The sequence below is a fragment of the Anomaloglossus baeobatrachus genome, chromosome 2, assembly GCF_048569485.1.
Source record: "Anomaloglossus baeobatrachus isolate aAnoBae1 chromosome 2, aAnoBae1.hap1, whole genome shotgun sequence".
NCBI lineage: Eukaryota > Metazoa > Chordata > Amphibia > Anura > Aromobatidae > Anomaloglossus > Anomaloglossus baeobatrachus.
This window is the reverse complement of record NC_134354.1, coordinates 565,862,170-565,884,269: the sequence shown is the minus strand read 5'-3', so window position 1 is coordinate 565,884,269 and position 22,100 is coordinate 565,862,170. Positions and strand designations below refer to the sequence as shown.

The window sequence follows — 22,100 nt, the reverse complement described above, 5'->3', positions numbered from 1 at the left end:
AGGTAATAATGGAGTTAGGGCTAGCTGTATATTATCAGCTAGCCCTAAGCCCGAAATTCATGGTGTCACGCCAATATTAGACATGGCCACCATGAATTTCTAGTAATGATAAAAAAAAAACACAACACAGAGAAAAATATTTTTATTAGAAATAAAACACAACACAATTAGTGACTCCATCTTTATTGAAATAAACCCCCCTCCGCAGTAATCCTGGGTCAGGGTCCCGCGCCGTCCAATCCGGATCCAATATCATCTGATCGGTTTGCTGGAAGGCAAAGCGATCAGATGATGCGTCAGGATCAAGTGCCTGAATCCCATCACACATCAGCTGATTGTATAAAAGCCGGTTATACAGTCAGCTGATGCATCAGTAGAAAAAAAAAAAAATACATACTCACTTATGTGCTGTGGTGATTACCGGCAGCTCCTGCAGCGATCGATTGGACAGGAGTCTGATCCTATACGATCGCTGCCGGAGCTGCCGGTAATCAGCTGATGAAGTCCCCTGACGGCAGGATCAGCTGATAGACGGCCGGGCGCGAAGAAGCCGGCGAGACTGCGATCAGCTGATGCGTCAGGTGACTGCATCAGGTGATCAGCGCCAGGTCCTGCAAGCAAGGTCCTGCCGGCCGGGGAGACTGCACACAGCCAGAGCGGCGGTACCGGGAGGAGATGGGAGCGGGCATGGCACCGGGACCCTGCGGACAGGTGAGTATATGACATTTTTTTTTTTCTACTGTTCACTTTGGTTTTCGCCGCTGCCTCCACCTCCCGCCCAGACATGGCGCCGCACGGAGCTGACATGCACAGGACGGGAGGTGAAGGCAGCGGTGACGGTACCGGGAGGATTCATGCTTCTGTGTTTACCAACAGAAGGAATCCTCTTCCTGTACACGTCACTGTAGTGCCCACCCCTTGCGTTTATAGCTGCGTTTTTAGTCATAGAAACGCGGCTATATGCGTTTTTCATTGCGTTTTTAACATCTCATTGAATTCAATGAGTGAAAAACGCAGTGAAAAACGCAGAAATAATTGACATGCTGCGTTTTTGTGGTCACCACAAAAACGCAGCTAAAAAAAAACGCTGTGTGAGGACAGCACTTCTGAAAACCCATTGACATTGCTGGGGAAGCAATGTCACTGCGTTTTCAGCACAAAAACGCGGTAAAAAACGCCGCTAAAAACGCGGCAAAAACGCCTAGTGCGCACATAGCCTTATAGTACTAATGTAACATTATATAGAATTATATTATTTAGATATCCTGAATTTCATAAAGAAGAGGCTTTATCTGGTCACCTCTGCCATTATTGTTCAGTCTTATTCTTATTAAAGTATCATCTAGTTGAACGTTTTCCATGCTAACGGAGACCTTTAGAAACTACCATGTAGTTCCTGGGTTTTTGACACTGTCTCTGGGCATTGAATGAGCTGACATTAGGGAGAATTTGTTGGGACGTTCACTTTTGGGAAGGTTATCAACGGTCGTGAATGATTTCCACTTAATAATCTTTCTCACTACTAATTGATTGACAAATCGCCCATATTCATGGGCAGCAACAATTGTTTTATTAAGATTATTGCTGAGGTCTTTCCCCCTTAAAGAATTCTCTGGATCAGCATACTGCCAAAACGTCTGCTGTTATCAACGTGATCTCACTTGCAGCTGAACCGTTAATGTGGGGCATATGATTACCAGCCTGAACCCTCTTAATTGCAATGGAAACAGTAAGGATGTACTTTATTTTTTCACATTACACTTCTGCATTTTGGCCTAGTTTTTGTTAAATATATTATAACAAGGTGTTATTTGTTATGGGCTGTCCTTAATATGAGAATATATATTTACCTAATTCTAAGAACCAATTGTGATACAAAACCAAGGGTAGAAATTACACCTTAGCCTAGATATATTCTAAATATATATATATATATATATATATATATATATATATATATATATATATATATATATATATATATATTTACTTAGTCAAAACAAAAACAGAATCTTTAGACATGCTTAATAAATGTAGACTACCCACCTTCTCTGGGAGGTAACTATCAATACTTGATGATGAAGTATCAAACTTGCTCTGCTCATCATCTAAAAATACAAACATAACAGAAATCAAAGGTTTAAATGCTGAAAATTATTTTAAAACATTTAGAAAATAGTGACCCAGATTGGATTCCATCATCTCCATGCATTGTCTCAAGTTAAAAAAATTCAAGACTTTATCTATGTCCGAGTATAAAGACATGCATGGAGCCATATAGCGGTTCATGGAGTCCATTCCATGTAATAATGTGGTGTGGCAGTGTGCCACTGTATACTCTCCTAGAATAAGACTCTTCAGGGGGAATAGCCTTGTTATACACAAGGCGCAATGATACACTTATGATCCGAATCACACATTATCCTGTAAAAGACTTATATCCCGCTATACACATTAGATGGCTGCTGGCCAAATGATGTTTCGACATTCTATGGCTGGAAGCCATCATGGCTGTCTGTACCACACACAGGAGTTATTTGGTCGACCTCTCTTGTGCTCTCTATGCGAAAGCCGCTGCCAGATTTATCTCCGGGAAAAGAAAAGCATTGGCAGCCTAAATCAGACATGTTGGATCCTTAATTTCCTGAAGAATAAATGATCCGGGGCTCCTATATGCATTGGACTGTCGGCCGACCTGTCAGAATTGGGGGGTTCAGCAGACAATACTGTAATATGTATTGGAGGTTTAACAGATCTAGTAAACAGGATTGTCTGATAATAAAAAATAACATTGTATCCACAAGATAGGAAGAACATATGGGTGTGTCCTCCCCAGGGAACCAGTGATATGCCTATTGGGATATGTTGAGGAGCTTGGGGTGGAAAATACTATGAAAATTGTCATTGCTAGGCTGCTGTATGCGGCAAGAAAGCTAATTGCCAGGTCCTGGATTAAAAAAGACCCCCCGACCAGGGGAGAGTACATTAAAAGGGTGAAATGTATTCTTCAGCTGGAACGGGGAGTGTATGAAAGAAGGGGGAATGTTAAAATGTTTGAGAAGCTATGGTCTCCTTGGCTGCAATGCGAATAAGACGAGTGATGGACCAGTAAACTGATATGGGACGGGGATAGCCGTCTGAGACCTCTGATGGGTATGTTTTGTTTTATTTGTGTTACTAGTTGTTCCTCCTGCACAACGGGATGGTTGCTATACTACAGTTGAAGGGTATCCTAAGTGTGTACTAAATGGGATGTAGTATCGGGGAGAAGTGTTGCTGCCGGGGTGGGGGAGGGGGCGGGAGGGGGAGTTAAAGGGGTAATAGATGTGATAAATTTAATTTGGATGCCGATTTGTTATTCTGTTGTATGTATTCTGTTTTAATAAAAAAGTATCTGATTTTAAAAAAAAAAAAAAAATAACATTGTGAAAATGGTACATAATCAGCTGAACGTGTGTGGTGAATCTAAAAGCCAAATGAGGATCTTACTACTGGCTAAAGCCACATGTAATGGAAAGCAGCATTTAATACACAACCATTATGTAATGGTCACCAAATATACCAGACCTTCATGAGATTCTCCATTTCTCTTCTCCTGCATAGCAGCTTCAAAGTTCAGTTGCAAAATTTTATTAAGCGTGCTGATCCATTCCTCCATTTCCGCATCGCTGTCTGCAGCGAGGAGATAACTACTTTTGTCTTGCATCTTCAACTCAAAGGCGAAGCGCCGCACTCGGTTGTTCTAAAAGAAATGATACAACTGAGATTTTCCCAGAAACATAACGACTTACAGTCACAGAATGATTTTAATGACATCTTCAATCATTCTCTAACATAAAATGGGAAAATTAAAACACAAACAACTAAGAAAGGCTTCAGCTCTTCTTGACCAGTCTGTTTACATGTAAACTGCGGATTATACATTAAAGGGAATCAGTCAGCAGATTTTCTTGTATGAATATTTCCCTCCACCTAAAATGTATTTTCATTCCAAAGCCCAAGACAACTAAGAACAAGAAATTTATTCTTGTCCTGCATCACATATAAATTGCCAAGGGGCCATCTGGGCCCAGATCCTCGGCATACAATCAGATGAAAAAGTTTGGGCACCCCTATTAATGTTAACCTTTTTTCTTTATAACAATTTGGGTTTTTGTAACAGCTATTTCAGTTTCATACATCTAATAACTGATGGACTGAGTAATATTCTGGATTGAAATGAGGTTTATTGTACTAACAGAAAATGTGCAATCCGCATTTAAACAAAATTTGACCGGTGCAAAAGTATGGGCACCTCAACATAAAAGTGACATTAATATTTTGTAGATCCTCCTTTTGCAAAAATCATAGCCTCTAGTCGCTTCCTGTAGCTTTTAATGAGTTCCTGGATCCTGGATGAAGGTATATTTGACCATTCCTGTTTACAAAACAATTCCAGTTCAGTTAAGTTTGATGGTCGCCGAGCATGGACAGCACGCTTCAAATCATCCCACAGATTTTCAATGATATTCAGGTCTGGGGACTGGGATGGCCATTCCAGAACATTGTAATTGTTCCTCTGCATGAATGCCTGAGTAGATTTGGAGCGGTGTTTTGGACCATTGTCTTGCTGAAATATCCATCCCCTGCGTAACTTCAACTTCGTCACTGATTCTTGCACATTATTGTCAAGAATCTGCTGATACTGAGTTGAATCCATGCGACCCTCAACTTTAACAAGATTCCCGGTGCCGGCATTGGCCACACAGCCCCAAAGCATGATGGAACCTCCACCAAATTTTACAGTGGGTAGCAAGTGCTTTTCTTGGAATGCCATGTTTTTTTGCCTCCATGCATAACGCCTTTTTGTATGACCAAACAACTCAATCTTTGTTTCATCAGTCCACAGGACCTTCTTACAAAATGTAACTGGCTTGTCCAAATGTGCTTTTGCATACCTCAGGTGACTCTGCTTGTGGCGTGCTTGCAAAAACGGCTTCTTTCGCATCACTCTCCCATACAGCTTCTCCTTGTGCAAAGTGCGCTGTATTGTTGACCGATGCACATTGACACCATCTGCAGCAAGATGATGCTGCAGGTCTTTGGAGGTGGTCTGTTGATTGTCCTTGACTGTTCTCACCATTCTTCTTCTTTGCCTTTCTGATATTTTTCTTGGCCTGCCACTTCTGGGCTTAACAAGAACTGTACCTGTGTTCTTCCATTTCCTTACTATGTTCCTCACAGTGAAAACTGACAGTTTAAAAAGCTGAGACAACTTTTTGTATCCTTCCCCTGAACAACTATGTTGAATAATCTTTGTTTTCAGATCATTTGAGAGTTGTTTTGCGGAGCCCATGATGCCACTCTTCATAGGAGATTCAAATAGGAGAACAACTTGCAAGTGGCCACCTTAAATACCTTTTCTCATGATTGGATACACCTGCCTATGAAGTTCAAAGCTCAATGAGGTTACAAAACCAATTTAGTGCTTTAGTAAGTCAGTAAAAAGTAGTTAGGAGTGTTCAAATCAAGAAATTGATAAGGGTGCCCATACTTTTGCACCAGTCAAATTTTGTTTAAATGCGGATTGTACATTTTCTGTTAGTACAATAAACCTCATTTCAATCCAGAAATATTACTCAGTCCATCAGTTATTAGATATATGAAACTGAAATACCTGTTGCAAAAACCCAAATTGTTATAAAGAAAAAAGGTTAACATTAATAGGGGGTGCCCAAACTTTTTCATATGACTGTATATTGCAATGCTGCTCCTTCCCTTGATTTGTGTGGATAGTGTCCCTGAAGTCTCACATATTGTGCTGTCTACCTAATACTCAAGGCGGTGCATGCACATTTCATATAGGCCTACTTAAAGGGCTATTCCAACTTCCAAGATCCTAGCACAATATGTAGTAGACATAATAATATTATCTTAGCAAATACCTCCAATTAGAAATGTAGAAAACAGTGCTTTTTTATCAGCTCACCCAGTCTCCTTTTGTGTGCTTCTCTGAGTCCAATTAATACCGGGCGGTGCAAGGAAGGATACCAGGCGATCCAAAGGACATATTTGTGGATAAAAAATCCAGCATCTCGTCCGGTTGAAGTATAATTAAATCCAACTTTAGTCCAAATTCTTTAAAAATTCCAAAAAAGGGGAAGTCATAAAATCATGCAAGGTGCACTTTTGTAGAAGACGCTTACGAGTTTCGGACTACATGTCCTTAATCCTATGAGTAAGGACATGTAGTCCGTAACGCGTAAGCGTCTTCTACAAAAGTGCACCTTGCATGGTTTTATGACTTTCCCTTTCTTGGAATTTTTAAAGAATATGGAATAAAGTTGGCTTTAATTATACTTCAACCGGACGAGATGCTGGATTTTTTATCCACAAATATCTCCAATTAGAAATGTAGTAAAGTGCAGGGCATTGCAGGTATCCTTGATTACGTCCACTCATACAGTGACAGTTAGTTGCTTGTGGTCGTAACCATGGAGTCCAAAACTTCTGCAATGCTCTGCACATGAAGTAAGAGACATAGCTAATCAGAAGAACTATACTACATTTCTAATTGGAGGTAATTGCTAATAATATTATTATGCCTACTACATATTGGGATATGATCTTGAAGATTGGAATACCCTTTTAAATCAATAGACTCCTCTAAAGGTGGTGTCACACACAGCGACGACGACAACGACGTCGCTGCTACGTCACCATTTTCTGTGACGTTGCAGCGACGTCCCGTCGCTGTTGCTGTGTGTGACATCCTGCAACGAGCTGGCCCCTGCTGTGAGGTCGCTGCTCGTTGCTGAATGTCCTGCTTCATTTTTTCGTCGTCGCTCTCCCGCTGTGACGCACACATCGCTGTGTGCGACGGCGAGAGAGCGACGAAATGAAGCGAGCAGGGAGCCGACGTCTGGCAGCTGCAGAAAGCTGTAACCAGGATAAACATCGGGTAACCAAGGGAAGACCTTTCCCTGGTTACCCGATATTTACCTTCGTTACCAGCCTCCGCCGCTCTTGCTGCTCGTGCCGGCTCCTGCTCTGTGCACATGTAGCTGCAGTACACATCGGGTTAATTAACCCGATGTGTACTGTAGCTAGGAGAGCAAGGAGCCAGCGCTAAGCAGTGTGCGCGACTCCCTGCTCTCTGCACTGTGACATGTAGCTGCAGTACACATCGGGTTAATTAACCCGATGTGTACTGTAGCTAGGAGAGCAAGGAGCCAGCGCTAAGCGCGGCTCCCTGCTCTCTGCACATGTAGCGACGTTATGATCGCTGCTGCGTCGCTGTGTTTGACAGCTAAGCAGCGATCATAACAGCGACTTACAAGGTCGCTGTTACGTCACAGAAAATGGTGACGTAACAGCGATGTCGTTGTCGTTATGTGTGACACCAGGTTAAGAAATGTGCCCATTCCAGGGATCAGAAGTACACAATAGAGAGATTAGAAACAGTAGGTTGTTTTTATCCTACCTTTGTCGCTACAAGGCAGTGGGACATTTCAGGATTTCTGGGATTTAGGATTGAAACATTGGGAGTAATGTCAAAGCATTAACAGTTTTCTGCAGCAGTATATATGACTGGAGAGGTTAAGAAATGTTAACTGGGAAGTGTCAGAAAAGGTATTATGAATGAGTAATAAGTATGCCAGGAAATTAAATCTTCTTGGGAATTTGTGAGAAAACACATCTAGTATTATCTTCTTAATAACAGTCGTAGTGTGGGGGACAAATATGAGGGTAACGTTCCAGCATTAGACAGCTCCAGTGTATATATAATGCATACATATGTATATATCTATCTGCAGCTAAGAATGTTCTCTCCCAAGTCTGTAATCCCACATGGACTATCAGCCTGTATGTAACCTATCAAGAATGTACAGCAAGGTTAGAGGTGTTTTTTTCAGATTTATTCTAAAAATATGGGTGAGCGCCAAATACAGAAAAAACAGCAAACACTTCCTGAACTGCACATGCTGCTAAGAAAATGTATCACTCCCAGCCCCAGAGGACAGCTCCCTTCTCAGACACAAAAACCGTCTACCAGATCTGCGCTCAGCACTGGCTGCACCTTCCTTTCCTTCAAATAATTCATAAGCCCACAGTATTCTCAGACTCTGCTTCTAATTAGTATCCTTAACAAAATGCAGCAGATTATGTTATAAGATGGGGCAGTCTTCACAAATTTTCTCGTACGAAATGGAAGCAATTTTGCTGCAATGCTGACGTCTACAAAGCAAATGACGATGAAAAAAATTCAGCATGCCTAGCGAGGAGTTAAAAAAATCAAAGCGACCAATAATGAAAAAATTCAGTATGTCTAGCAAGGAGTTAATAAAATCAGTGATGAATGATGATGAAAAAATTCAGTATGTAGCAAGGAGTTAAAAAAAAAAAAAAAATAATGTTTCAAAATATTTCTCAAAACTTTTGGAATAAACTATACTTTAAAGAGGACAAAAAATCCTATGGGTGAAAAGAAAGAAGTGTAGACACATCTGTACACTATAAGCCGTGAATCTGCTCCCCAGGAGTGGCTGAACCGTACCTTCTGCAGCTATGATGTGTTCTGCAGAAAAGCTAGATGCAACCAGGCTGCCTGCATGGATTATAAGATCCCTTTATAAAAGGAGGTAGTGATCCACAAACGTGACCTCCAAAAATCAGTCCAGAGATCGGCTGGGATATTAGTATAAGAGTGGCACACCCTATGGGTCAGCACACATGGCGAGTAATACAGAACGAGTGGAATGCAATAAAAAATAAAAAACCAAAACATTGCATTCCACTCGGACCAAAATTACTCTATGGGGCAGCACACATGAAAGATTATTTTGTCAGCCCTAATCGGACCAAGAAAACAATTGCAGCATGCTGCGACTGCAATGCGATCCTGTTTCAATCACACCCATTAAAGTCTATGGGGGCGAGAGAAACATTGCATTGCACTCGCATTACACCGGTGTAACATGAGAGCAGTGTGATTCTCGCATCAGCTGGCAACAGAGGAGATCGGAAGATAAATCCCTCCCTCCACAGCGCTGGCCCTCCCACCTCCGCAGTTGTGGTCTGATTGTACAATCGGACCACAGTCGCAGGATACTCGCATGACACTGTGCTGCAAGCGTGAGCCGAGTGTCATGCGAGGACTCGCACAAATTGAGATTACATGCTGTACGTGACATCTAAGAACATAACAGATGTATGTAATATGTAAAACAGTGGCCAAATTTTCCCCCATTACAGTACAAGTACCTCATAAATGATAAAGCAAGACAATAACACAAAAGACATTTACCTGTACGACACCCATGCAAGAATCAAGAAATATTGATCCCTTAGGCTCTTTGGAAATTTTCTCATCTTTGTAGAAATTTAAGTTGTATGAGCCGTCACCAAGCTGAATAAGGTGGAAAAACCTCCTTTTAAAAGACTGAAAGAAAATAAAAATGTTATTGATCCTTCCTGAAGAGGCCAACATCTCTAGCACATTGCTAAAAAGAGGTTCTAAGAGAAGCAGATCAATTTATAAAGGAACATACGCTAACTATAAAAAGTAACAGGAGACACATTGAAAAGTTATTGTACCTTCTGCATGTTGTGACTAGTTAATGTGATGCCTGAGACATTTACAGAGAATAGCTGAAAGTAATGAGATTACAAACATGGCTCTCCGCAGTGACAAGAGCTGAATTGTGGAATTAGGTTATGCTCTCACAGTGCGTTTTTTGCATATTTTTTTCATTGGGTAAATGCTAATAAAAAGCTGCTTCTTACAGTACCAGTAAAACCTATGCAGAAATCTCACACACATACTGACTTTCTGAAAAGGAAAACGCTGGGGTTTTTGAAAGAAGCAGCATGTCAATTGTTTCAGTGTTTTTGCGGCTTTTTTCACCATTGAAAGCAATGAGTGAAAAAACGCATCTGCTTTTTATGGTGCGTTTTTGGGAAATAAAAAAAAAAGAAAACACAAAAATGCAGCGTTTTTTTTTTTTTACTGCCAAGAGATCAGGTTTTGCTGACAAAAAAACCCCACTGCAAAAATGCCCTGTGTGATCAGAGTCTTAAGCAGATTTTCATTATCCTTTAGGGCAGGGGTGGGGAACCTCCGGCCCGCGTGCCGCTGGCTCTTTAAATCCACACTTGCTTGTGCGCACCAATGTGTTCTCCCGTCGGCCAGTGCTTACTTTGTGGGCGGGTCCCACAGCAACCTCACAGCTTCCAGCGTTGTGTGCCTGCCCCCTGCCCTCCGGAGCTCTGTGCCCGCCTTCTCCTTCTGATGCTGTAAGTCTGGCGCCTGCACTCCGGTACTTTGAGTGCGATGCTGCTGTGAGTCCAGCGCCGGCCCTCTGCTGCTATGTGCCCTGCCCAGTGCTGTGTGCCTCCCCACCCCAGTTCTGTAAACCCTCTCCCCCAGAGTTGCATGAAACTCTCAGCGCAGTGTGCCCCCCAATGTCCTGTGTGCAGCCCATCACTCAGTCCTGTGAGCACCCCCCATCCTGTGTGCAGCCCATCCCCCCAAGTCCTGTGAGCATCCCCCTCGTGTGGTGTCTGTGCCCCCAGCCCCTCGTGTGGTGTCTGTGCCCCCAGCCCCTCGTGTGGTGTCTGTGCCCCCAGCCCCTCGTGTGGTGTCTGTGCCCCCAGCCCCTCGTGTGGTGTCTGTGCCCCCAGCCCCTCGTGTGGTGTGCATGCCCCCAGCCCCTCGTGTGGTGTGCATGCCCCCAGCCCCTCGTGTGGTGTGCATGCCCCCAGCCCCTCGTGTGGTGTGCATGCCCCCAGCCCCTCGTGTGGTGTGCATGCCCCCAGTTAATTGTTTCAGCAAATATAGCAGGGTCATTTAAACATTGATAATTTTGTGCGGCCCCCGAAGGTTGGTAGAAATGTCCAAATGCCCCCCGGCAGAAAAAAGGTTCCCCACCCCTGCTTAAGGACATGAAGGACACAGCTCTAGACTCAATAGGTGGTGGACATTTTACTTTTGGTGCCCATACAGCTTTGATACTCACCCTTATGGTGACGTTTATTGCACTGTTCATATTTCCTTTGTACAACCAGCCCTGTCTGGTGATCCCCCCTTTTTGTGAGCCAAGGGACGCCGCATCCTAGAAGCAAAATATTTTTCTATTAGGAAAGGTCACAAATGTCATTACATTTTATACATCATGGTCCCTATTCATCAATCATTTCCAGGTTTTTTTTCTTTTCTTTTAAAGGGAATCAGTCATGTAAAAAACACTTAACCTGCAGATGTGGGGTCAATCTGCGGGTAATTAGTGTTCTAAAGCCTTAGGGAACAAATGAACCTTATTCTTTCCAGCATCCTCAGGCTTTCAGTCACAGAGGCGAGGTACATAGTGAGCGGAGGCTGTAACCGCACACCGGCACTGACTGACAGACGCAACGGCACTCCCCTGTGGCTCAAAGTTGCAGGCTGCTGGGAGGAATACAATAGTTTTCCTTCCAGTAGCTGGTTGGCTTTAGAACACTCTTAGGGCCATTTCACATTTCCGGTATTTTGCCGGAAGCCAGATTCGGCACAAATGCAGTACAGTTACATTAATTTACAGTGGAAGCGTGACACCATGTGGACACATGCGGTTGTGTATGAAGCATGTGTCCGCATAGTGTCGCGCTTCCACTGTAAATGAATTTAACTGTACCGCATTTGTGCCAGATCCGGCTTCCGGCAAAATACCGGAGTTGTGAAACGCCCCCCCCCCCCCTCTCCCTGCAGATTAACCTCATGTCTGCAAGTTAAAAGCATTGGAGGATATGAAGAATTCCCTTTAAATCACTTTTCCTTTTTGTTTACTGGCATTTGTTGTAGTTTTTGCAGAAAATTATTCAAAACACTGCATGTGGTTCATGAATTTTGAAAAAAGTTAAAGATTGTCTTGATTTTTGCGGCTTTGTAGAGCAAACATGGCGCAAAACGTGCAGCAAAATATCTATATATTATATATATATATTGTCCCTCTATAATATGAATACATTCATATCTCTCTATCCTCGTCTATCCACTAGTCAGCAAGAGGTAGTGGGGAATAATCTTTATTGCCATGGCTCGTGCTCTGGTGATTTGTGTATTACTCCTATTGACTGTAACAGTGTAGCAGTATCCAGTACAGAATATCGTAACTGAAAGGAAAAGCATATAGGGATCTTAGGGGCTCTACCCTTAATCATCTATGGCAAAAACAGTAACAGAGATAGGCTAGTGGTCATCTTAAAGTCCCTGCTGTACAGTGGCCCATGTGGAATGTAGAATAGTGGTCATATATGTGCCACCTCCATATTCAAATGTTCCTTAACATAATGTTATTTAAAAGGTTGTCAAGCTGGCCAGATTTACCCCTGTTCATTATGGGAGATTTTAAAGCTCTATGTAATCCTTTTAAACATCAACACCCAGCGGGCACTAACATGCAATCCCCCTTTGCTTGCCTCCTTAACGAATTGTGACTGATGGATGTTTGGCGGAAACGTTTCCCTGACGCTAGGATCTTGTCTTGTGCATTCTCGACCTACCACTCAATGTCCAGGAAAGATATGGTGTTAAGTATTTCTCTTATGGTCCTGATTATGAACAAGGTGCGCTAGTCCCCTAGATCGCTATCAGATCATTCCCCACTGTTATTCCAGCTAAAGGCGGACCTTCTCAGGGATAAGAATGGGTTGGGATGGAAGCTTAACCCCTTTTGGCTAAGGTTAGTAGATTGTTATAGCATTAAAAAGAACCTAGTTGAATATTTTAACACTAACAAAGATACAGCGCCAGTTGGAGTTGTGTGGGACGCTATGAAAGCAGTCCTGAGTGGGATATTTGTAAGAGATAAAGGTGATGAAGGTTAGGACTAGAAAGACGGGGAAGATTTGGAGGACAAAGTTAGAGAGGCTGAACAAGTATTTACTCAATGTAACAGCCCTGAAAATGGTGAGCTATGGAAGGAAGCGCAAAGGCAGCTTAGACAGTTCCAGCTGATGCAAGCGGAAAATAAAAGACTGTTCCAGAAACAATGGTATTATGAGGAAGGGATGGCAACAGGCTGCTTACTGGCTGGGCTTGCACAGGCGCAAAAAGAGAATGCGTTTATCTATGGGCTGAAAGACAACTTAGAAAGGCTTCAGCAAAGGGGTTACCCTGAGGAGTTAATTGATTCTGCTTTTGAGAGGGCTAGATCTGGTGTCCATTGTTCTAATCGCATGGGCCGCACTGACAGAAAGATTGATGATCTGAATAGATTTGTGTTTAACTTTCGGTTCGGTCCCTTGGAGCATGTCATTAGGAGAACTTTGTATAGGCATTGGCACATTCTGGAAAGAGATCCTACTTTGGTTGAAATGACCAAGGCTAATCCTTTGGTCTCGGTCAGACGTTGCGTTAACCTACGGGATAAACTAGTGAGAAATAGACTTACCAGCCCCTCTGTGTGGCTCGATAGATGCTGCCCGCCGGGTAACTACCGGTGTGGCAACTGCAGATTTTGTAACCTGCATCTCACTGGCCGATCCCTACAGGTGGGTTCGCACTCACATTCGGTCCTCCAGTTTATTTCTTGTAAAACTAAATTCGTTGTCTATGTGATTTTCTGCCCTTGTGGCAGATTTTACATAGGCAAAACAATCAGATGTTTATACGTCAGGTTCAGGGAGCACTACAATTCGGTAACGTCAGGCAAAGGTTCTCCTAGACTGATTTCTCACATCCGCGAGCATCATAATGGTAACCCTGATGTCCTCCGTTTTGCTGGCCTGCAGAAGGTTGTCCTCCCATCGAGGGGGGGCAACCTTCAGCAACTTTTACTACAAGTTGAGGCCAAACTAATCATTAATTATGGAGCTCAGGGGGCATTGGGGTTAAATGATCGTGTGGATCTGTCAGTTTTTCTGTAGGTCCTCCATATGTGTATGCTTTGACATATTTTGCATATGTATTCCTTCGGTGTCCTTTCTTCTTTTTTGGTATAATCGTTTTGTAATAACCTTGTTTTTATTGTTTTGTATTGTGGCATGGTGTGTTCCATGTTTTATATGCATATTACATTCTCCTATGTATGTTTTTATGTGGCATGCGACGCACCTGTGAGCACTCCTATATAGGGGGCGCCGTTGTAGCTCCACATATGGACCTGTGGAAGCCTAATTAGTTAGGCGAAACAGCTGTCGTCCTCTACCTGGGAGCCAGCTCACAGCTCGTCTCCTGCTTTTTACCCTGCACCGTCTAATAAACTAAAGATTCCTGCACAGCGGTACGGAGTGCGGTCCCTCATTTCCTTTACTCATCCATCAAGACAACTTAGGTGTGTTACATTCAAAATCGCAGGACATATTACAGATCTTAAATAGGTTTTATTCAGAACGCTATGGCACAGTACTCTCAGGAGGATCTTGCGGCACACCTGGCTAGGATAAAGCTTCAGAAGCTGGGGAGGGATGAGATGAAATTTCTAGATAGGCCAGTAACGGTGGAAGAAATTCAGTTGGCAATTAGTAAGTAATATATTAATATATAGTAAGATGCCTAATGTGCCTAATGAGAAGGCACCAAGGTGGATGGTCTTTCGATAGAAATTTATAAAATATTCGAGCAGGAGCTGTCGGAATACTATCTTGATATGATTAATGATGCTTTTGCAAATGGGAAAATACCGCACTTCCTGTATGAGGCCACTATAATGGTAACACCAAAAGAGGGTAAAGACAAGGAGCAACCTGACTCCTACAGGCCTATATCCCTATTAACAACTGACATTAAGATCCTCCCAAGGTTCTTGCAAATCAGCTAAATACAGTTATCTCATCGGTAATACACCCTGATCAGTAAGGTATTATGCCTTCAAAGTCTACAGCATTTAATATTAGAAGATTTTTTTAAAACCTGTAAGCAGCATGAAAAATCTGTCTTCGGATATGTCTTGGCCCTTGATGATTCATATATCTGTATGTCTTGTTCAGTGGTGATCATGTTTCAGCCTTTCTTACCTTGGCCAGGTCTCTGAGCACTAAAAACCTAGAGCTTCTGGGTTCTCCAGGGAGGTTGCAGTTCTGGAATATGACAGCACTAGAGGATAATGGCTTCTTGGTGGCTTCCAGTTTGAGTCTTCTCAAATGTTTGGCCATTATTGTGCGGTTTTTTTGTCTCAAAAATTTTTAGATTTATGTTAAATCTATTTTAATAAATTAAAATGTTTAGATGGTTCTGTGATCACACCCCAATATCTTAGCAATTTCAAGAGTGCCATATAATTTTGTAAGACTTAACAATTTTTGACTTTTCAGAGTCCATTAAATCTTTTTGACACATTTTGCTAGAGGAAAACAAGTTGCCTAATAATTCAGCACACCTTGATAAAGGATGTTGTATCCTTAGACCACAAACTTCCCTCATTGTACAAATAAACATAACCTGATCTGCTTCATCCAATAAGCAGTCAAGTTTATACAGCTTGGAGTTGGAAAATATCCATAAAAATGACAATATGGTCAAAATAGCATATTACCTAATAATTGGGCACTCAGTGTAGAAAACACTTTTTTAAAATGCATACCGATACTGTTTGTCCTTGCAGAAATAAAGTGGTGTCTAACTATTTAATGAAATGCAGTCTGACCTTGTGTATGCCACTCATTCATAATAGTCTGTCATTACACAATTACAAAGTTGTGCTTCTTGGTAAAAAGGTCATGGATTCTATTGCAAATGCCAGTCTGAAGTAAATGCACTTTCAATACCAGCTGAAGACTGAATATGGCCAAAAGCAAAACCTTGAGAAAAAATAAAATCAAGCATTGAACAGATGTAAGAAAATGTTTTAGATACCCTAGTAATAATATTGCCTTTTTAAGATACTACAACCCCTGGCAAAAATTATGGAATCACCTGGCTTTGAGGATGTTCATTCAGTTGTTTAGTTTTGTGCCATGTCTGTGATCTGCTTTTTTTAAACAAAAGTAAAGTCATTTCAAATGTCAACTTTCTGGCTTTAACCCCTTCACGACCAGCCGATTTTTCGCTTTCCTTTTTTTTTCCGCCATTCTTTTTCTGAGAGACGTAACTTTTTTATTTTTCAGTCAATATGGTCATGTGAGGGCTCATTTTTTGAGGAACGAGCTGTACTTTTAAATGAAACCATAAGTTTTACCATATAGTGTACTGGAAAACTGCAAAAAAATTCCAAATGCAGAAAAATTGCAAAAAAAGTGCGATAGCACTATTGTTTTTGAGATATCTTATTCACTGTGTTCACTATATGGTAAAACTGATGTGTGGGTGTGATGCCTCAGGTTAGTGCGAGTTCGTAGACACCAAACATGTATAGGTTTACTTTTATATAAAGGGGTTAAAAAAAAAATCGGAAGTTTGACCGAAAAAAGTGGCGCACGTTTTACGCCATATTCCGTGACCCGTAGCGTTCTCATTTTTCAGGATCTAGGGCTCACCGACTGCTTATTTTTTGCGTCTCGAGCTGACGTTTTTAACGGTACCATTTTTGTGCAGATGCTACGTTTTGATCGCCTCTTATTGCATTTTGCGCAAAAGTTGTGGCGACAAAAGAAAGTCGTTTTGGCGTTTGGAATTTTTTTGCCGCTACGCCGTATACTGATCAGATTAATTGATTTTATATTTTGATAGATCGGGCGTTTCTGAACGCGGCGATACCAAATGTGTGTATATTTTTTATTTTTTTAACCCTTTAATTTTCAATGGGGCAAATGGGGGGTGATTTGAACTTTTAGGGTTTTTTTTTTTTAATTTTTTAAAACTTTTTTTTTTATTTTACTAGTACCAGCGAAAGTGAAAGCAATTCATGTGTAGTACAGGAGTCATCACATGACCCTGTGCTACCATGATAACTAACGGAAGTCACGTGATCGTGTCACGTGACTTCCGGTATCGGGCGGTAAGTAAAAGTTTACCACGATCGCGCTTATAATGGCGCTGTCACATATTGACAGCGCCATTTAAGGGGTTAAACGGCACGAGCAGATAACGATTCTGCTCGTGCCTAGCAGGCACACATCTCAGCTGTGAAAATCAGCTGACATGTGTGCCGATCGCGGCATGCTGCCGCCGGCAGACAGCGGGCAGTAACATTATGACCGCTAGGATGTAATTTTATGGCCCGCGGTCGGTAAGGGGTTAAGAAACAGTAAAACAATCATGAAAACATAATGTGCTATCCAGTAATGGTTACTTTTCAAGACCAAACAGGAGGAAAAAATATGGAATCATGAAAAACAAACAAACGAACACTCCAATACATCACTAGTATTTTGTTGCACCACCTTTGGCTTTTATAACAGCTTGCAGTCTCTGAGGTATGGACTTAACGAGTGACAAACAGTACTCTTCATCAATCTGGCTCCAACTTTCTCTGATTGCTGTTGCCAGATCAGCTTTGCAGGTTGGAGCCTTGACATGGACCATTTTCTTCAACTTCCACCAAAGATTTTCAATTGGATTGAGATCTGGACTATTTGCAGGCCATGTCATTGACCTTATGGGTCTTCTTTCAAGGAATGCTTTTACAGTTTTTGCTCTATGGCAGGATGCATTATCATCTTGATAAATGATTTAATCATCCCCAAACATCCTTTCAATTGATGGGATAAGAAAAGTGTCCAAACTTTCAATGTAAACTTGGGCATTTATTGAAGATGTAATGACAGCCATCTCCCCAGTGCCTTTACCTGACATGCAGCCCCATATCATCAATGACTGTGGAAAGTTACATGTTCTCTGCAGGCAGTAATCTTTTTATTGTTTAGCTTTTCTGTATGTAAATCCCATTTCCTTTAGGAGGTATCTTACAGTTCGGTCAGAGACATTGACTCCAGTTTCCTCCCATTTGTTTCTCATTTGTTTTGTAGTTCATTTCCTGTTTTGGAGACATATTGCTTTAAGTTTCTTGTCTTGACGCTTTGAGGTCTTCCTTGGTCTACCAGTATGTTTGCCTTTAACAACCTTCCCATGTTATTTGTATTTGGTCCAGATTTTAGACACAGCTGACTTGGAACAACCAACATCTTTTGCAACATTACGTGATGATTTACCCTCTTTTAAGAGTTTGATAATCTTCTCCTTTGTTTCAATTGACATCTCTCGTGTTGGAGCCATGATTCATGTCAGTCCACCTGGTGCAACAGTTCTCCAAGGTGTGATCACTCCTTTTTAGATGCACACTAACGAGCAGATCTTATTTGATGCAGGTGTTCGTTTTGGGAATGAAAATTTACAGGGTGATTCCATAATTTTTCCCCCTGTTTGGTCTTGAAAAGTAACAGTTACTGGCTAGCACATTATGTTTTCATGATTTTTTTTTAGTGTTTCTTAAAGCCAGAAAGTTGACATTTGAAATGACTTTAGTTTTGAGCCATGTCTGTGATCTGCTTTATTTGAGACAAAAGTAAACCATTGAATGAACATCCTCAGAGCCAGGTGAGTCCATCATTTTTGCGAGGGGTTGTATTAACTTACTTATCGAGTAATTATTCACATTTTTATGATATTTGTTCTTGCTTGCATTAAATTACTTTTATGCTTCCAATATGCAAACCATGCAAACCATGCAAACCATGAGCAGTTCTGGGTGCATATTGCTAATCCCTGCCTAACCGTCCCTGTATACACTAGCATACATAAAGAGATCTTTAGAGAAAGCATTTCTAAAGATGTTTTACCGTATGCTAATGAGCGAGGAGACTAGTCCACTGGGTGTTATTTCCCCTGGTTAGTTGGCTTCATTATCATGTTAGTACGCCCTTGTGGGTATGCCAACATGCTAATGAATGCACATCGTCAGAGATAATCTCACTCACCTCTCCACTGCCATCGTTGCCAGACACTGGATTTCAGCTCAGTGCGCATGATCCCGGACTTCCGGTGATGCACACTACTTCAATTTGAAGCCAGGACGCGTACACCCGACTTCATAGTGTGTATGATCGTGTCGGGTGGCGATGGTGGCGAAGAGGTGAGTGAGATCATACTCTGATGCTGCACATTCAATAGCATGTTAGCACGCCCACAGGGGCATACTAACATGCTAATGAAGCCAACTAGCCAGGGGAAGTAACGCCCAGGGGACTAGTCCCCTCGCTCATTAGCATACGATAAAAGGAATTTAGAAATACTTTTTCTAAAGATCCCTTTATCTATGTTAGTGTACACAGGGATGGTTAGGCAGGGATTAGCAATACGCACCCAGAATGGCTCGTGGTTCTGGGTGCATATTGGACCTGACAGGTTCCCTTTAAGCTACATATTTTAGCTGCCATCTTTGATGGTCCAGAGATGAATTATATCAGTGTTTCTGAACCACAGGCTTCTACACACCAACTAGATCAAGTATGCCACTCCGGACCTTGGGCCTTGTCTCTATTTAGGTAATTACCAATGAGCATTGTTCTCTTTAATACCATCCCAGTTTTCTGGACGGCGTGCAGGTTTCGCTCTTATGACTTATAGTCACTGTTATTTAATTACTATTCTGCATGTAGCCTTGGTGAACTGACTCTCTACAGTGGCCAGAGGCCTGGTTGTGGTGTGTCTCTCTGTCCTGCATCCATTCAAATTGTTATCACCTTACATTGGTCATTTTGTATGTGTTGCATTTTTCAGGAATCTTTGGGCCTTTTTTTTTTTTTTTAAAATACATTTTATTTGATGTCAAAAGGCACATATCAGCAAAAAGAGAACATATTGTTACATTCCATAAATTCCTGCGGATCTTACAATGCGTCTGCTACATCATTTTCTTTTTTCATTGTCACAACAATATCAACTCCATAGATTTTTTTTTAACAATAATATCCTTTAACTTAACTATCATTTTTGTTAATTTCAGTAAGTCCGTTGGATGATCCCCATCTTCAGTGTCCCTGCAATGTCTTCCAAACAACACCAAGACGTGTGTTCAAATGCTTTAATTAACTGGGTGATTACCGTCTGTGTGAAGTTTTGCTCAATAAATGTTCTCCACTTTTTGAATAATCTTTTAGTGCACTTCTCCTTATGTTTATCTGAGTCCAGGTTGTCGTACATCATTATCGCTTTTAGGGTATCGACTATTTCTGTATTTTTCGGAATTTGTCTTACCAGCCAATTTTTAAGTAGACATTTCTTAACTACAAGCAATACTATGTGTATTACACCTGGAAAGTGAGCACTTGCTTCGTCAGTTTACATAGAGTCTTCTATACAGTGAAATAAACAGGCCTGAGGGGCGACAGGAATAACTACTTTCCAAATTCTCAATATGTACGCCACCACTTCCTTCCATACCTCCCTCACATGTGGGCACTCGCATATGCAGTGAAAACAGTTTAGCTTTATGGAGTCCGCACTTAGGGCAATGGTCCACGAAATGTACTGGTGAGCTACAATGTGGTATATTAAAGGCGTGTATTGCGTTGTGTACTAACTTGAATTGCATCTGCCTCCATTGTTTGTTCATCATTACTTTCTTAACAGATTCCAACCACCTTAGAATTTTATCATAGATGTCCGGATCGCCAAAAGGCGTCTCCCAGGTTTTAAATATTTGCACTTACCAGGGGCCCTGTATTTGATCTCTCAATCGTTGGTATATGTCGAAAGGTATTCACACCCAGCTCCCTGACCAATACATCAAAATTCCCCTTCTCAGCTTTCCTGACCTCTTACTACTGATGTGTAACGACTCGTTATTTGTAGACATTGTAGGTAATCATGATTTTCCAAACTAAATTTTCCCAATACCTCCGCCCAGCTCAGAACCCTAAACTCTCCCCTAATCTACTTTCAGCAAATCACCCAACCTCAATACACCTCTGCTTCAATCCTTGAAATAATTTGTTTTGTGTCCCTTGAATAAAATTAGGATCTTCCCACAGTGGGGTGGGACTTTCTTTTAATGCCAGACCCTTCCGCCTATTGTGATCTTTCATGTTTATATGCATGATTGCATTTTATTTATTTTTTTAATAAATGAAATTGTTTCAGCATTAAATCTATGTTTTCCATATTTTTTTCAGCATTAACTCTTTGTTCTCCGATTATTCCATAGATCAGAGATCAGCACTCACCTACCCACTGCAACAGGAAGCCAGGAGGCAGAGGAGCGGTGCGCTCCTAAAGAAGGATGATTAAACAAAGCATGCTACTCAACACTTTATCATGCACAAGTCATCATGTGTAATGTCTATGATCTAACCATGGATTGTTCAGGAACCACAGGATAGTGTACAACACAAAGGCACTGCATATAGCCGCCGCCCAACCACCGAGCGGAGTCGCCGCCCGATCTACACCCCACCTACTGTCTCCTCCCCACAATCCTATAGAATGTAAGCCCGCAAGGGTAGGGCCCTCTTCCCTCAGTACTAGTCTGTCTATTGTAACTTATATGTGTATTCTGTATGTAACCCCCTTCTCATGTACAGAACCATGGAACTAATGGTGCCCTATAAATAAAAAATAATAATAATAAATATAGACAGGGGAGCACAATAAGCTTAAGGCTCATTTATATTGCACAAGACAGTTTACTTATAGTCTTTTACAATGTAGACGTCACTATTCAATAACTATTTCCATAAATCTACTACTCTAAAGATACTTATCCAGATAGGAGTCACCTGGCTTCACCCCTGACACAGCAAGTAAAGGTATCCCAGGGACAGCAAATCCACATCCTGTGCATCTGTGAACTTCAATCAGCAGTCCGTAATGAAAATAATCACAACCAAGCCGAATACCTGGGTGTACGACTTCCCTCCTTAATGCAAATGCTAACAGCTTTATGCTTAAAACAGCAGAAATCAGAAAGTTACGGACAGATCATTCCAGGACACGAGCATAGAGATCGGCACATCGGCAAGATGAAGAATCTGAGTGCAGGTCTCTTCTAGACCGTAAGACCGATCTGCCGAATGAAAGAACGATTTTTCCTACACGGTTTAGTATTAATGGTAAAAAATGGCAAGATAAAGTCTCCCAACACAATGTAGCTGAATAGCAATCCACACAGACACAGCCGCTAACCAGGCGCTGTCATCAATTATTCAGCAAAGCTGTATCTAACACTGTGGAACTGAGTGTGTTCCTACCAAAATAGATGAAAGTAACC

At 41.7% G+C, this 22,100-nt stretch overlaps 1 protein-coding gene across 4 annotated transcripts in view; it reads right to left on the bottom strand.

Annotated features, from left to right (window-relative positions):
• Positions 1–22,100, bottom strand: part of DOCK9 (dedicator of cytokinesis 9) — a 426,004-nt gene that overhangs the window by 174,867 nt on the left and 229,037 nt on the right. For all 4 annotated transcript variants that reach the window (XM_075336721.1, XM_075336720.1, XM_075336718.1 and 1 more), the window contains 4 exons: positions 10,998–11,093; positions 9,287–9,421; positions 3,568–3,742; positions 2,047–2,108 (listed from right to left, as the gene is read on the bottom strand). In XM_075336721.1, the coding sequence (XP_075192836.1) occupies positions 2,047–2,108; positions 3,568–3,742; positions 9,287–9,421; positions 10,998–11,093 (468 nt within the window). The remainder of the gene's footprint in view (positions 1–2,046; positions 2,109–3,567; positions 3,743–9,286; positions 9,422–10,997; positions 11,094–22,100) is intronic.